The 15,182-nt window shown below is 42.0% G+C and overlaps 1 protein-coding gene across 1 annotated transcript; it reads left to right on the top strand.

Annotated features, from left to right (window-relative positions):
- The first annotated feature begins 12,873 nt into the window (after window positions 1–12,873).
- Window positions 12,874–14,414, top strand: LOC308124090 (neurexophilin-1-like). The gene is made up of 2 exons (XM_080486904.1): window positions 12,874–13,170; window positions 13,304–14,414. Exons 1-2 carry the CDS (start codon window positions 13,114–13,116, stop codon window positions 14,030–14,032), a joined length of 786 nt encoding a protein of 261 aa, XP_080343030.1. The 5' UTR covers window positions 12,874–13,113; the 3' UTR covers window positions 14,033–14,414.
- The last annotated feature ends 768 nt before the right edge of the window (window positions 14,415–15,182 follow it).

Below are 15,182 nucleotides of genomic sequence, written 5' to 3'. Positions count from 1 at the left end.
CCTCTCATGCAATGATTTTAAAAATGTCATGATCAAGATTATCACAACTGAGAAAACAGCAGTAGGTGCTGACAGGCAGAATAATACGAATGACATCTAAATATTAAATATATCACTTTTTTTTTTTTTTACATCTTCTATCTACTTAAATGTTAAATGTTTCTGTGCTTCAACCTACTTTTTGTCTTTTAAATTTGTGGTTTTTAACAATAGAGGAAGTTTGAATGTGAGTGTGTGCCAGGATACTGATGGTTTGTTGTGTCAAACAAACATTTCATCCATTTAAAACGTGGTTAAGTTTTTAAGTGCATCACCGTAATGAGTGAAGCAACTACATCAATTATGTCAGTTACATCACACGTGTCTGTCCGTAGGTTCGATTTTTGCAAAGAGCGGAATTTACCTGCGAGGTCACTGGATTGTGGCTCATTTTGGACAAAAGGAAGAAGTTTGATCTTCCTAGAAAACCGAAAACCCAACATCGACCAATCATCAGTGTTTTGACTGACGGAGCTTCTCATCCAAGATTCTACAACACAGGACCGATTCAAAGTCCTCCAAGTCTTTCTGTAACCTTAGCAGAGGAACAGCCCCAAAGCATGATGCTGCCTGCTCCATGCTTCACAGTCTAACTTTGCCATCTGAACGGGAAAGTCTTTGGAAAAGCACAAAAACAATGTCGCCTCCAGTCAATTGTTGTCATGTAAATAAAAAGTTAAAGGGGGGGGGGGGACACACACACACTGGGTAATTGGTATCAAACACTCTGGACTGAGATTCAATGAGCACGTTGCTGCCAATTTTAAATCCAAGAAAAAAAAACTTGAAAGATCAAAAGGACTGGATTCAGACGTTTTCCCACATGACTCAGCACAACAGCATTTGGATCGGTTTCTACAGTCGTAGTGATTTAATTTGTCCATCACAGAAGAAAGACTTTTCCATATTTTCCAAGAATCTAAAGAAACGAAATAAAAGTTGTTTGGGGTTTTTGTTTTGATCATAAATACTTGGTTTTAACTTGTGATTACCAACTTTGAGGAGCCAACATGAATCATGACGGTCATCTATAACGTCCCAACAAGGGGTCAAATGTTTCCCATGCATGATGTCATAAAGCATCGATGAGAGGATCCGAATGCACGACCGGCTTCAAAATTAAGGCAACGTTCTGTCTTTTGGCAAAGAAAATACAGGAAAACTCAAAAGTCAAGGTGAGAGGCCAGAAGCAAAGAGAAACACACAAGACGAAGGGAGGAGGGGCTTGATAAAACACAGCAGAGAATCAATCCAGGGTGATCGGAGGAGGAGAGAGAGCACGGAGCAGGACACAAGGGAGGAGCACAAGAACGCTGAAAACAGACTGGGAATTTAAAAATAAATACATTTTAAACAAAGCAGGAAACGTGTGGAAATCCCAAACACTAAACTAGGAACCCACACTCTGAGCCAAGAACACACCCACTCTTCAGGATAGCTGACGGAGCATGAACTCACTACAACTCTGAGCTGACATTTTTCAAATACATACGAGCTTCTATGTCACAGGTTAACTTTTCGTTTCTGTCAGGAGGCAGGCCTGGCCTGTAAAACTTGTCATAGAAAAAATATTTCAGCTATCTTGAAACAAAGGTAAGAGACGCTGCACTGTGACGTGGTGGTTATATAGGAAACGGTCTCCTTTAACCCTGAATTGGACAAAAATCATGTTAAATGTGACTTTATCATCTAATTTCCATCTGAAGGTAAAACTTGTATCATATAACTGTGACTGGAATTAATGTTGGCAAAACTGCTGCCAACAAATTAGTAGTAATTGATTAAAGAAACAAGATTATAACATGCTGATTAGTGTGACATATGTTATTGTGTATAAATGAATCCAGCTGATGTATAAAAAGCCATGCATGGTCGCTGCAGTAATCAGACTTTGTTCTCTCTGTGGGGGAACGCGTCAGGAAACAGGCACATCCAGCAAAATGATCCATCTGTGCAATGTCTTCTCCATTGAAGCTATATGAAACTGGAACCACGTGCCCGTATTCTGCCGCATGAAATCTGATTAGTCTTCAGAATAGCCAAGGACCAGCGCTGACGTTCCGCATCTCATATAATACCGAGGCTTGAGTTTCAATCTCAGCCACCCGTCTCCGTGGTGAATGCAGGCACAGAGTGACGGTCATGATGTCACGTTGATACGGCGTCTAAATAAAGGAGTGATGTAACGCTCCACTCGTGGACACAGGAGCAGATTATTATACTCCAAAAGATAATACAGCTCTCTTGTATGACATGGACAGTTTCCCACATTTAGCGAGACTTTCAAGAAACTAGGTTCAGGTACCCGATTGCTTTTTTTTTTTTTAATCCAGTGAGGATACTAATACCATGGTGGGAGACAGCATCCTGTTGGTAAAGGAAACTCTAGATTGACCGTGATTTTTGGCAGTCTCTAGAAAGACGGTTCTATATTTTTTAAAGAATCACCCAAAAAAGAAATGCCGCTCTCAGTCCTTGTATTGTTCTGGTATGTTTCCCCATGTCTGATGACAGACAGGCGCCCGTTCGGTCATCATCGCTTCCCGAGGCAGAACGTGTCGCGGCTTGTCTCGTTGTGGTGTTTGCAAACGTGTGTGGCGTGGACGTGCATCGAGGTATCAAGAATCGGCAGCACCTTTTGAACGTTTCCGAGAAAGTATTTATGACTTATTTCAAAAATATGCAGAAGCTCTCAAACCACAAAGCATGAGGAGCTCAGCCACGTCACGCGACCTTTCGCCTGAGCAAGCACACGTCTCGCTGTGAACGCAGAAAAATATCCCGGGAACATCCAAACCAAATCCCCGAGGAGTTTTGCGGTAGCCGCTGTTTCGAAAAGCTTTTCTGTACAAAGCATCCATGCTTTTGTACACGCTCCATACGGCAGAATTCCACCCAAACAGGTTTGGTTTTTTCCCGTTAGGTATTTTTTTCGTCCTTTTTAATTAATCAATTGAGTTTCTTTGTCAGTTTTGTCGTGTTTTCTTGTCTTGTTGTTGTTATTGTTGTTTTTTTGGTCTCTGTCTCTTGTTTCTCAACCAGGACTGTAGAGACGAGTGGCTTATTTTTCATTGAACTTGTGCAGACACCTGTCATCTCTGATAAGAATGGCACTCTCATGCACTATAGTTTTGTAAGTCTATTGGGTCCCTTTGTCCTCGTGTTTGTCTGTTTGGTTATACAGAAATTTTTATTTTTTTTAAATAAAATTTTAACAAAAGGCTTTTCTGTCAATTGAATTGTGGGAGGCTCAGATTGCCGACGGCTCCGAGCAACCCGGCCAACAGCAGCACCTGTGGAGGCCTTGGAGACTCCAGGTCCCTCTGAAACGTCGCTCCAGGAGAAATCCAGCTGTCAGAACTGTGGAAAGGTTCACCTCATGTCAGCATGTGTCTTTTAACATCTTATGTATGTCTCTGGAACACTTAAAGTCATCAGGTGATATAGGAGACTTCTGAGGCCACAGGCAAAGTTTGGGCTGTTTTCCACTGATTTCAGTGATTCACTGACTTGTTGCCTGAAGTTGATCACTTTGAATCTCGGATTCTTTTAAAAAGAGACAAAAACAAATCCATGTGATTCTAAACAGATTTCACTCATATTGCACTTTTTCCGCTGTTTCGGCCCACAGAAAGAGCTTTACGTTGCAAGTCAAATTCGCCCATTAACACACACAGTGCTTCACTATGCAAAGTGCAAAGCAGCTCAATCCATCATTCAGAGTCTTTGACAGATGGATCAAACTCACAACATTGGAACTACCAGCTGACCTGCTTTAGCAACCGTGTTTCCATCGTTTCCACCGCTATTCAGCTCAATAGTGTTCGAAGCATTAAAAACAGCATTTAATCAGTGTGTTTTGGCCTTGAAAAAAATGTTTTTCCTTTTGTGTGGATTTTAATTTTCTATATTATCTAACTTTAGCCAACAAGGCAATTCTACATCCACCAATACAAACTTTTTAACCAGCTAGTAACAAAGCCACTGGAAACAACACAGATTTACTTCATATTGATGATGATCAGATTCTTTTTATCTGTTTTTTGCAGAGTGAGGTCAAACACAAGAAGGGAGAGGAATTACGTCCAATGTTTGGCATGTTGTATATATACACTCACAGAAATTACAGAATACATATGGATATCGAGATAGACTGTTTTTTTAAAACCTGAATGAATTTGATTATCTTTACTATCCCGTTACAAATGTAATAACATATCACTGGAGAAGAATTAGGCTCGACAGTGGCAATATTCTAGATTTTGAGCTTGGGGCCATTTTCCATGTTGTACGTGAGGATTTTCTCTGTAAACTCTAGTTTCCCTCTCAGCCTAAAAACATTTTTCTATCAGATAAATCAGTGTACGTCGGCGTGCAAATGTGTGTGTGTGTAATTGTCTGTCCCGACCTGTCCAGGGTGTTCCCCACCTTTCACCCAATGACATTTGAGATTAGGTCAAAGGTTGCTGGAGCTTAAAATGAAGGACGGATGAAATATATGAATGAACTTTTATCTTTAGGTGATCCTACAGACTCACAGTTCTAGATCACCTTCATGTCCAAAAAAGACTTCCAGTAAAAAAATGTTTGCATCTATTTGTACAGATGAAGAGACAAAACCATCCCATTGTCTCCCCTCGGGGATCTCCTCCTCGGGTCGTGACCTCTTGGAAAGAGTTTGACTAAAAAGGCCGATCTCGTCTGTCTGGCACACAAAACAACAGATACTCTGGCGTTGGGCCACGCTCGAATCCCGCCCTCCTCTTCCCATTCCAGATTTCCACAGAGCCCGAGTGTCATGTTCGGCCACAGTATCGGCTGTCGGGGTTTGGAGTCAGATCAAAGTGGGACGGTGAAAAGACCGAGATCCACACCCCGACTCCAAACCGTACAATGAGGCTAAGGAGCAAACTCTGCTCTCCGGGGAGTTGTAATGGGAGCGGGCGATTACCCTCCGTGTATCACGGCCATTTGGGCCAACCAGTGGAGGACAACACACGGTTTGGGGGGGATGGGGTGGGGGGGGGGGGGGGGGGGGGGGCAGTCTTGACCACAGGTAATCCTGGAACCTGGCTAAACACGACTGACTGTCAGCGTCTCAGAAACTCTTAGCGTTCGTACTCCATCACTGTGCAGCTTAAGCACAGTACTTCCTCATTATGTGAGCTCATTAAGTGAGAGTACCGGTACACTCAGAGGGCCCGCGCTCACTCCTCTTTGTCCAACACAGTCTGGGGTTGTTAATATCAGAAGCATCAAGAACCCCCCACCCCACCACCCCCGCCTCAGAAACAAGGAGCAGATTGAGTTAGGACCGATCCGCTGCCCAATTTATCTCAAATCCTCGCCGATGCAGATCTAATTTCAGCCTCTTAGTACCACAAACAGGAAGAAGGAGCTGGTCGATAAACAGCCTATGGTCACTGTCGGGGGGGGGGGAGAAAATATGGTGACACAGTGGAAAAAGAAAGCAGGAGGGTTGTCATTACCCCCCCACCCCCACCCACTCCATCTCTCACTCCATCAGCCTCTGGCCTTCTAATTCCTGGAGATAACGTAATTAGAGTATGTAGGCAAATTAGCTAAAAGCATTTCAAGTAAATTGGCAAAAGTTCGGAAAACTGTTTCCAATCCGGTCAGAACAAACAACTAAAAACTGCAGGGAAACTAATTCCATTTATTTACTTTCCTCACAGCCCATGTTTTACTGTTAGTGCATGATGTTAACGTTTCAGGAATTTTACATTAGACTTAGATTTGATTATTACGGCTGCTGCCCGGCTGCCAGGTGAGTGTGACGCCACGGCCTGTTTGAACAAAGACCGGAAAGAGCAGAGCCGGCTGTCTGCAATTTGTTTACACATGTTATGTGGCGCTTCGGATTATGTATACACTCATCAAACAATTAATTGCCGAGTCACACACACACACACACACACACACACACACACACACACACACACACACACACACACACACACACACACACGGTTATTAGACAAACAAAGAAAGAGAAAACTGTGGAGAACCAGACTAGTAGTTCTCCACTTGACTTCTTACCTGTGATCAGTGTTGCCACAGTTGCCTTGAAAAAAAGTAATACGATTACTGATTACTAGTTACCCCTTTAAAAAGTAACATAGTTACTTTCAGCAGCTGCCGACACCCCCCACCGTCTCAACATAAAAAATGACAACCGGCGGCTTTACTCGTCGTCCTTTCCAAAGTCCAGCGGGACGGATTGCAAGTGGAGGCTACAATTATTATTGTTTTAACGTGTTTGAAAGTATCAGAGAAATTAAATGCAGTAAAGATCTTAATAACAAATAACTGATCGACCTGTTTCCCATTGTAGAGGTCGAAAAAACATGTTCTGTTGTGAAAGCGGAAGTTTAATATGAAGGTTAGAAACTCCAGGGTGAGTCCGATGCACGAGCGTACGAGAGCGTGTATATGGTACGCTACCATAGGCTAAGCTAAAAATGCTACATTGGAAAATCGTATTAATTATAACAAAACCGTGAAATCCCAAATCGCCGTCTAATAAAATCCCGCTTGAAATCTAAAGTCGAGCAGCTGCGGGCGAAGCTTTACACAATCATTTATTATAACATAAAACCTGACGTTGTCGTGTGTTAACTGGAAAGAAAGCGGAACATGTGGGAACAGCCAGAGGCTTATCAAAGCATACCGTGGTGATTTAACCGTAACAGGTTAGATTTACTGATACTGCAGAGAATACATATATATATATATATATATATATATATATATCTCAGAGGAAGACAAACACGAAAAAAAAAGTCTCAATCTTTTGCCAGACACAAATGAGTGTGAGTCCAGAGGAAGCAGTCACGGGTTGACAATAAAACCAGATGGCAAAAGGAAGCCTGCTGCTGAACCTCTGATCTAATATATCAAGTGGGAGGCTGAAGGAAGCAGCGCGTCACAGAAAGCATCATTAAGAATGATAACATTTTGGATTTTGATATATTCTGTTTTAACAGTATTTCACCAAGCATGGGACTTTATAGTCGTGATTTAACACACACTCATTTGTGCCAATCTAAACTATTCAAACACTATTATTACACTCGTGTGCCTGATCATTTTCAGGACAGTAAAGACGTCGTCATAAATCCAGGGCTGCAGACAGACTGGATTAAAGTCACGGTGCGTATATCTCCCAGTGCGGTGTGTTGATTTTTCACGCGTGGTTTGCCGAGTCAATTTCACGACTTCTAGGATTGCAACCGCAATCCCACGACCGTCCAAACCTTCTCAGGAGTCTAGAATTCACCGGGGAAATCTAATTACTCCCGATGGAAGCGGGCCGATACGTCGTTGGGGAGAAAAGGTTCAAAAAGCCCCGGTGAACGGTGACAAAGCACGTCGAAGGCAGCTTGACAGGAAGTGGATTATCAAAAAATAGGATTTTTCTTTGAAGGCATAAAACAAAATAGGGGAATTTAATGATTGGATGAGCAGAAGACGATGACAGAAGATGTGATTATGGAAACCGGTCACAGGTTTCGCTGCACAAAATGGACTCAAAGTCGGGACTCGGTGAGCTGCTCCGTGGACGGCGGCGGGGTAAAGGTCAAGCGTGAGACGAGACCCCCCCGCTGACCCCGCCGTCACACCACACCGGGGACCTGCAATTCAATCTACTGAGCCCTCAGCGGCTCGTGAGAATCAACAAGCCGTCACTCATATTTCCCTTATTCCCTCAGCCGACGCCGACGCCTTTCCTCTCGCCACCTTCCTCCTCGACCAGAAAACTTTTTGTGCTCGTTTCGAGACGTGTTCAATGTCAATCTCTGGTTCAAGGAGTTCTTGATAAGGTCGGCTGGGGGGGAGCAGGGTCATTGTGAGTCCATCTTTAAGGCCTTCGCAGTGGAATATTAGGATGAACATATGAACAACAGGTCATATTATTGTAGCTGCTGGTTTGTGTGTAGTTCAGAGGCGGTCGGCTTTCAGACGTTCTTACCTTCACTGTGTCTGAACACTTTCTACTGGAAACTCCCGGCAGCTCATGAAGGCTGCAGGAACGTTTTCTCATGTTTCCAGGATTTTTGTAGGAAATCCTTTACACCCCTTATAACTCAGCAGTTTGAACATCCCTCTATCAGACTTTGACATTTTTCTGTTTGGATCCATTTTGCCTGAAAAAAAAGGAAGCTGCTGATTACTTCCTGTATGCACACCTGATATAGGGCGTTGCTCTGATTAGGCCACGCCCTCCCTTGTTAAACACCATGAACAACACCTGGTTTGCTTCAATTTAATTGGTCGATGCAGTTTGGTAGTTGGTTGAAATTCTTTAACACATCAGTGGACGAAGCTTTAAGACCAGTGTGTGCTCATGAAGTGTAACCGGTACAATTTAGATATATTTAATTCGATTTTTTTTAGTTTTTGTAGCCATTTTTAAAGTTTTATTTCATATTTTTATCTATTTATATCTATTTTTCTTTTTACCTCGTGCAGAACCGCAGGTTGCAGACTTTTGGTTTCAAAGTTAAATGAGCGTCTCTGTTTTCACAGTCATTGAAGAGGATCATTGGCGGGAGAAACATTCATGTTTTGTCTCATTTTTGATTGGTGGTTTGGTGAATGTTGAATTATTCTGTTTCTGGAAGTTCCGGGGAAATTCACGTTAGTTTATTATTTCAATCAGATTTGAGGTTTTTAGTTGGGTGGGCGACAGAAGGTTTTTTAATATTCTAAATGGGCCGTGGAATTCTTGGGTTTGGGAACGACGAAGGTTAGCGTTGAATGGATTTACTGTCGGAAATTAGATTTATTTTTTCTAATATACTTGCCCCATTGTGAACCAATCTGTCCAGGGTAATCCTGCCACCACCCACAGAGATGTGGGAGGAGCTTAAGACATCACTGACCCTGAGTTCTATAAAGCAGCCGCCTATAAGAGAAGCATGCTGGTACAGCCCTGCTCTAAATGAATGAACTCTCCCACTAAAGCTTTGTCATCCTCCATGGAGTTCAGACCATTGATCTCCAGTAAATCCAGGCCTTTACATTCGATTTGTCAGGAGATTTTCCTCCGACAATAGACGTCTGCTAAGTAATGACTTGCAGATATCAGTTCCCATCGGAGCTATGTGCCACTTGTTGGTCGTCTCGGTTTAACTCATGTTCGCGTACTGACACTGAAAGCCGGGAAAATACCACATAAGCCACAGGATTAACCTCCCAAAGGCGTATTGTCAAGAGAGCAAAGCTATTACATGCGATATAGTGAGAAAACAAACAATGGCTGAGGGTGAAAGTGCTTAACCAGTAACCAGTTCAACCACATGGATTTGTTTAAGAACTGTAAATGAAGATTAAGTCATGAAGTCTCGTACCTGAACTGCGTGACTGTGTGATTTGATATGAGACACGGTGTGTTTATCTGAAGTTTCTGCGTCATAACACATTAGAAAATAAAAAACACAAGATGTGGACAAGTTTGCCCGTTTCCATACGGCTGAGAAGACATTGACAGATAGTGACCAATTCCTCCGCCAATAGAGAAGACGCAGTATAGATGTCAGCTCTGTCGGCCTCCACAATAAACTCCACTCACCACAAAAGAGTGAAAGCTGACCCCTGCTATCACGGAGAGCTTCTTTCATACTAAATAGGAGTCGTCCTGCACTGATGGTTTGGATTGATTCTGGATCTTGTTACGATGTCGAAATACTACAGTTGAGTTTACTTTGGTTCGTCGCGGCTGTTTTCAGACTACTTTATGTGATTTCAAGAAATATCTCATGCAGACTTTCAAACTTGTATTCAGATATAGAAAAACTGTAAATTGCATTTATAATAATAATAATAATAATAATAATTTCTTCAGTTGGCATTTTACTGTTCCCTGATGTTTTTGCTGAAGATAATAAAATACTGATTTTGATCATGTTTTTCTTTATGACCTATACATTTCCCAACACGGGACCTCTGGTGAATTTTTGGTGAACACAAACTTGTGAAGTATGTGATTTTGATGCTCTGCTGCCCTCTATCGGTGCATACAGGAAACTGCAATGATGTCAGGTTTGTGCATGCACACAATGCCCTGTAGTTTATTTATTCTAAGACATGTAATCAGTAATCATCACAGAAACATCCCCCACAGACAAACATGCTCACAGGTGCGTCCACAGTCACTGCCACAACACTCGTAGTGACCCTTGGGCTGGACAATCCAGTTCTTGCACGCGAGGAAATAAACGGTGTTTTTCACCGATGGACGAACTAAACACACGTGTGGCATTTCAGAAGACTTACTTCGACCAGTCAAGCTGTGGCTGTTCCAGATGGTGTGTAGAAATCATCAGTGGCGTTCCCATTGAAGTTTTCCCACAAAGTCCACATGCAGAGGAGAAAGTAAAAAATAACAGAAGCTGATACAGTTAAGACAACTAGTGTTACAACAAAATACATGTAATGTCTTTTATACAACACAACAAAGACTTCCTGATTGCTAAGATTGCTGGTAGTTGATATTCAGAGCACTTAAATTCTAAAAGGACCTGTAATTGGAAGGGATTTGACGTCCGAGAGCCAGAAAGCACAGGGTTATCCTAATGACCTGAACCGTCACAAAAACAGGCTGATTTCTTTTGACTCGGTTTTGTTTTTGGTGGTTATTAATGCTGAATGTTGAAAGCTTAATAAATGTATCCTGGCTGATCAAACAGACTCTCTGACCTACTTATTAAATCCAGACTTACAACCAATTCATTTCAAATAAAAAAAAAAAAAAAAAATGTAATGTCATCCGCACTCGTTTTATTAAGTTTTATTTGACTTAACTAAACCAAGCTGTTCTTGGTTTATACCAGGAGTCTGTAACCTGCAGCTCTGCAGCCCCTCTGTAGTGGCTCCCTAAAGCTTTCACAAAATTATATATGAATAAACATTTCACTTATTTATATTATATTTACACAACAGAATAATTCTCAAAAGAACTCTTAACACTTGGCTAAAAAAAGCTTTTTTTTTTTTTTTAAGTACAAGTAAAATGGGGGAAAAACAGCAAAAACTACAAGAAATGTGGTGAAAAAAATTATAAAATGGCTTGAAAAAAAACAAAAAATGCTCAAATCAGGTCGAAAAACATGTAAAATGTGATCAACTGTGATAAAATGTTCACCATCGTCAATTTTAACTGTAACATCATAAATACAATATAAGATACAGTTTTTATATGTGCATCAAAACTATATAGGGGCATTTTTCAAGGTGTTTTTAAGAGTTTTCCAACTGAAAATTAATACATACATAAATTGAATTTCATAAATAATGAGTTTTTGGAACCAAATTATAAGTAAGTTCACTCATGATGAGCACAAATCCAACGACCAGCAGTTAAAATGTACATTTAGTGGAACAACAACATCAAATATATGAAAGACTACAGTAAATAGTACGAAAATACTGCTTAATATTATACTCCTGCTCCAAGGTTCTGCTTTTTCTGAACTTTTTATGCACAAACTGAGAGATTAATTCATTTGGATGAATTATAATAAACCACGGGGCGATGAGAAAAGATCAAAGGTCAAATAAAAGTAATATTTTCTCATCGATTGAGTTGGTTCAGTTGTTCAGTGATGCAGGGGTTTTATTTCACATGAAGATATCTGATTATTACCGAGTCCTGAGCAGGAGAAGACCGCCCGCCATATCTTTGTCTCTTCCCTGATGGAACACGAGGTCCAAGAAACCAAATCCGACAGCGTGCAACAAGACCTGAGGCCGGAGGCGACGGATTTCCTGAGCGTAACTTCATCTTTTTATACAGTACGACTCCAAAAAATCTAATTTATTTGCTTCTGCTTGAACGATTAATATTTTGTTTCTCAGCTCATTTTGAATTTGTTTGAATGCAAATGTATGTTGATAAAATGCACAATTCGTTTTCTCAGAATGTGTGTGAAATCCTCTATTGAACTGATGGAGTGTTTAACAAATCAGTGAATGAACTTCCTTTAAAAGCCAAAAGTGTAATTCACTATATTCTGTGACTGTATTGGTTAATAACGTGTACAAAGTTGTGCACTCGCTGTGAGTAATCAGCACTGTGTTTCACTCATTTATCAGTTAGTTGTGGGAAGACGCACAGTAATCAGAATGTGCAGTAACACACTCATACATTTCAAGAAAATTTTTAATCTTCAATAGTTGCTTCACTAATTTTGTGATATTTATTAAGAAATTCCTGCTAAAAAAATAGCTGTAGTACTTCGGGATTTGTTTATTAAGTTGTTTACAATGTACGATGTAAAGTGCATTACAAATAAAATGGATTATTATTATTATTATTAATAACATTTACTGTTACAATTATTTCATAGCAGCTATTCACATCACTGATGTGAGCTGATACGTGACTGAGTGAAACTTCATTTAAAGTCCATCAGTTTAACAGAATGTAGTTTTACTGAAGTCCCAGGAAACTTCCCAAAATCTGTGATGGGAACCAGCAGGAAAGTACACTTTTCTGACGATTTCTCTTTTTTTTAATAATGTTTGTATTATAATACTCATGTCAGGTACTAAAGACAAAGGATTTTCTTTTCTTTGTATTGTGTCCAGTTCAAAGAGCTTGCAGTTTTCTTTATCGCCACAGGAGGGCAGTGTCATATTATCTTCAAATAGAAGTATACTAACATTTAATGTCAATAGAGTTAATTGACCTGCATTAACAAAGTGAAATCTATTAAAACAAGAAGAAGAAGAAGAAGAAGAAGAAGAAGAGGACTGAAGAATGTAGCTGGGAAGAGAGGGGGGGGGGGGGGGGAGAGAGAGAGAGAGAGAGAGAGAGAGAGAGAGAGAGAGAGAGAGAAGATGCAGTAAAACTGGGTGTTAAAAACCTCCAGACCTGAGGAAGCCTCCCAGTCAGCAGGCTGAGTGGAAGCAGCCGCACACTGAGGCTCTCCTGCTGGTTTTTCCTCACAGTTCAATGAGGCTCGGTCTCTTTAAAGATGGATTTACAGAAGTTAACTTGAGCCGGACGAGATTTGAACGGAGGTGAATGGCTGCAGGAATTCATGCACCATGGAATCAGTCAGTCATTGCTTTGCGTGGACGCTTCTGAAAGGCTCCTTCTGTCTGGTGAGTTAAGCATTTGTAGTCTTATGGGTTTGGTTTCTGTCTTTGTTGCTTAGAGGCTATCTGGATCACATTCATTTGTAGTTTGCCGGTCTGCTTGTTGAAAGTTTATGTTCTCTCATGGTTTTGTGTTTAGCTCATCCTCAGGCACAACCAGGCGAACAGTGACTTCGCCCTCAGCGAGGAATCCTCTCCTGAGGGGTCATCGCAAAAGCTGTGGGTGCTTCCGACGGGGAGTCTGACACAGTACAGCAAAGTACCGTCTGACCCGGTGGTGCCCCTGTCGAAGCAGGGCCTGTGGGAGGTCATGGGGAGAAACTCACTGTCCCACTCCAACCCGACCTTCAAGACAAAGAAGCTGCAGCCCACCGTCAAAGTTCACGGAGCGCCAAGAGTCTCCCGGATGTTCTCCTGGGGGGAATTCTACTCAAACGTCAAGACAGTCAAACTGAACTTGCTGATAATGGGAAAGATCGTGGATCACGGGAACGGCTCCCTGGGCGTCTACTTCCGCCACAACTCCACGGGCGTGGGCAACGTGTCGGTGAGCCTGGTCCCGCCGGCGAAGGGGGTGGAGTTCGACCTGGAGCGCCAGAGCGTGGTCAACCCCAAGGACTCGAAGACGTTCAACTGCAGGGTGGAGCACGAGCGGACCGAGCGCAACAAGAAGGTGATGCTGTGCAACTACGACCCTTCGAAGACGTGCGCCGGCGAGCAGACCCAGAGCCACGTGAGCTGGACCTGCTCCAAGCCTTTCCAGGTCATCTGCATCTACGTGTCCTTCTACAGCACCGACTACAGGCTGGTCCAGAAAGTCTGTCCGGACTACAGCTCCCAGAGTGCATCTCACCTGCCCACAGGTTAGACTGTGGTCACTGAAAGGACACTATACAGTTTAGGTTTTTTTAATCATCCTGTAATCATCTATTTTTATTTAGTATCTCCAATGAATTGTATGTCTTTCCTTCCACTACCATGTGACGTTGTAAATGTTATAATATGATTTAGTCGCGGGCACAAAGATCACATGTATTTTCAACACTTCTTTGTGTTTACCTTGTGAACATGAGGCCATCGTTGCACCGACATGGATCTCTTGACAACTCGGCGCCACGTTTTATCTAATAAAATAAATCCATCCTGTGAAGGAGTGATAATTTGTGGAGTCTCCTCGGAGAGTGACCGCCTGAGCCCTTCAAACCGCCCGAGTCCACTGAACAATCAATAAAATTACTTCACAAGCAAGTAAAAAAAAAAAAAAAGAAATTAAAAAAATCTGATTTCTGCAGAGAGAGCTGGTCCATCTCGACCTTCAGTCACACCTCGTGAGCAAATTGGGAATTTTAACAATTATATATTAGATTTACTGCATACTGTGTAATATTTCAGGGCTTTTTTGGTTTATTCTTCAATATTTAAGTTTATAATAGAAAATTCGGTATCAACAAATACCTTAATGTTTTTTTTTCTATATTGTTTTGTTTGCAATGATCTAAATAAAATGAATTTAAAATCCACTGAGTGGTTTCCACTCTCACGACCAGGCCTAGAGGCTTATTAATAATGTGCAGTTTGCATGTTGTCCCTGTGTAAATGTGGGTTTTATACTCCAGTGTGCTGCATTTTCAAGCAGTTTCTGCTTTCACGTGGTCAAGCAGTACAGATTTGAGTGCGTTTGCGTCCTGCAGAACAATCCTGTCATATAAATCTAAGAATAAGGCCGTGTGGGGGGGGAGCACAGTGTCTGCGAGGTTCAGAAGTTGACAGGAACCATTGGACACCTTCGAGCCGTCATCGCCTCACACCGGCGACTAACCTTTCCTGCCGGTTGAACGGGTGTTTAGATGAGCCAAACGCACACGGATGACTAGACCAAGGAGGCGACGGCGGCCGACGGCACCACTTCACCTCTCCTGAGGCGGTTTTTTTTGCACCGTGGGCGAGCGGCTCCTTCCAAAAGCTGCAGCCACAGCGAGTGACGAAAGGCTGCTTCGTTAAATGACACATGCCGTGAC

This window comes from Lipophrys pholis (genome assembly GCF_963383615.2).
Source record: "Lipophrys pholis genome assembly, chromosome: 1".
Lineage (NCBI taxonomy): Eukaryota > Metazoa > Chordata > Actinopteri > Blenniiformes > Blenniidae > Lipophrys > Lipophrys pholis.
The sequence above is the reverse complement of the archived record's forward strand: the minus strand, read 5'-3'. Positions and strand labels throughout refer to the sequence as shown.

What these genes read in the sequence shown, in the direction of transcription:
- LOC308124090 (XM_080486904.1), top strand. Translation starts at nt 13,114, where the DNA reads ATGGAATCAGTCAGTCATTGCTTTGCGTGGACGCTTCTGAAAGGCTCC. An exon ending in TGAAAGGCTCCTTCTGTCTG is followed by an intron (nt 13,171 to 13,303) that starts GTGAGTTAAGCA and finishes TTTTGTGTTTAG; the next exon opens with CTCATCCTCAGGCACAACCA.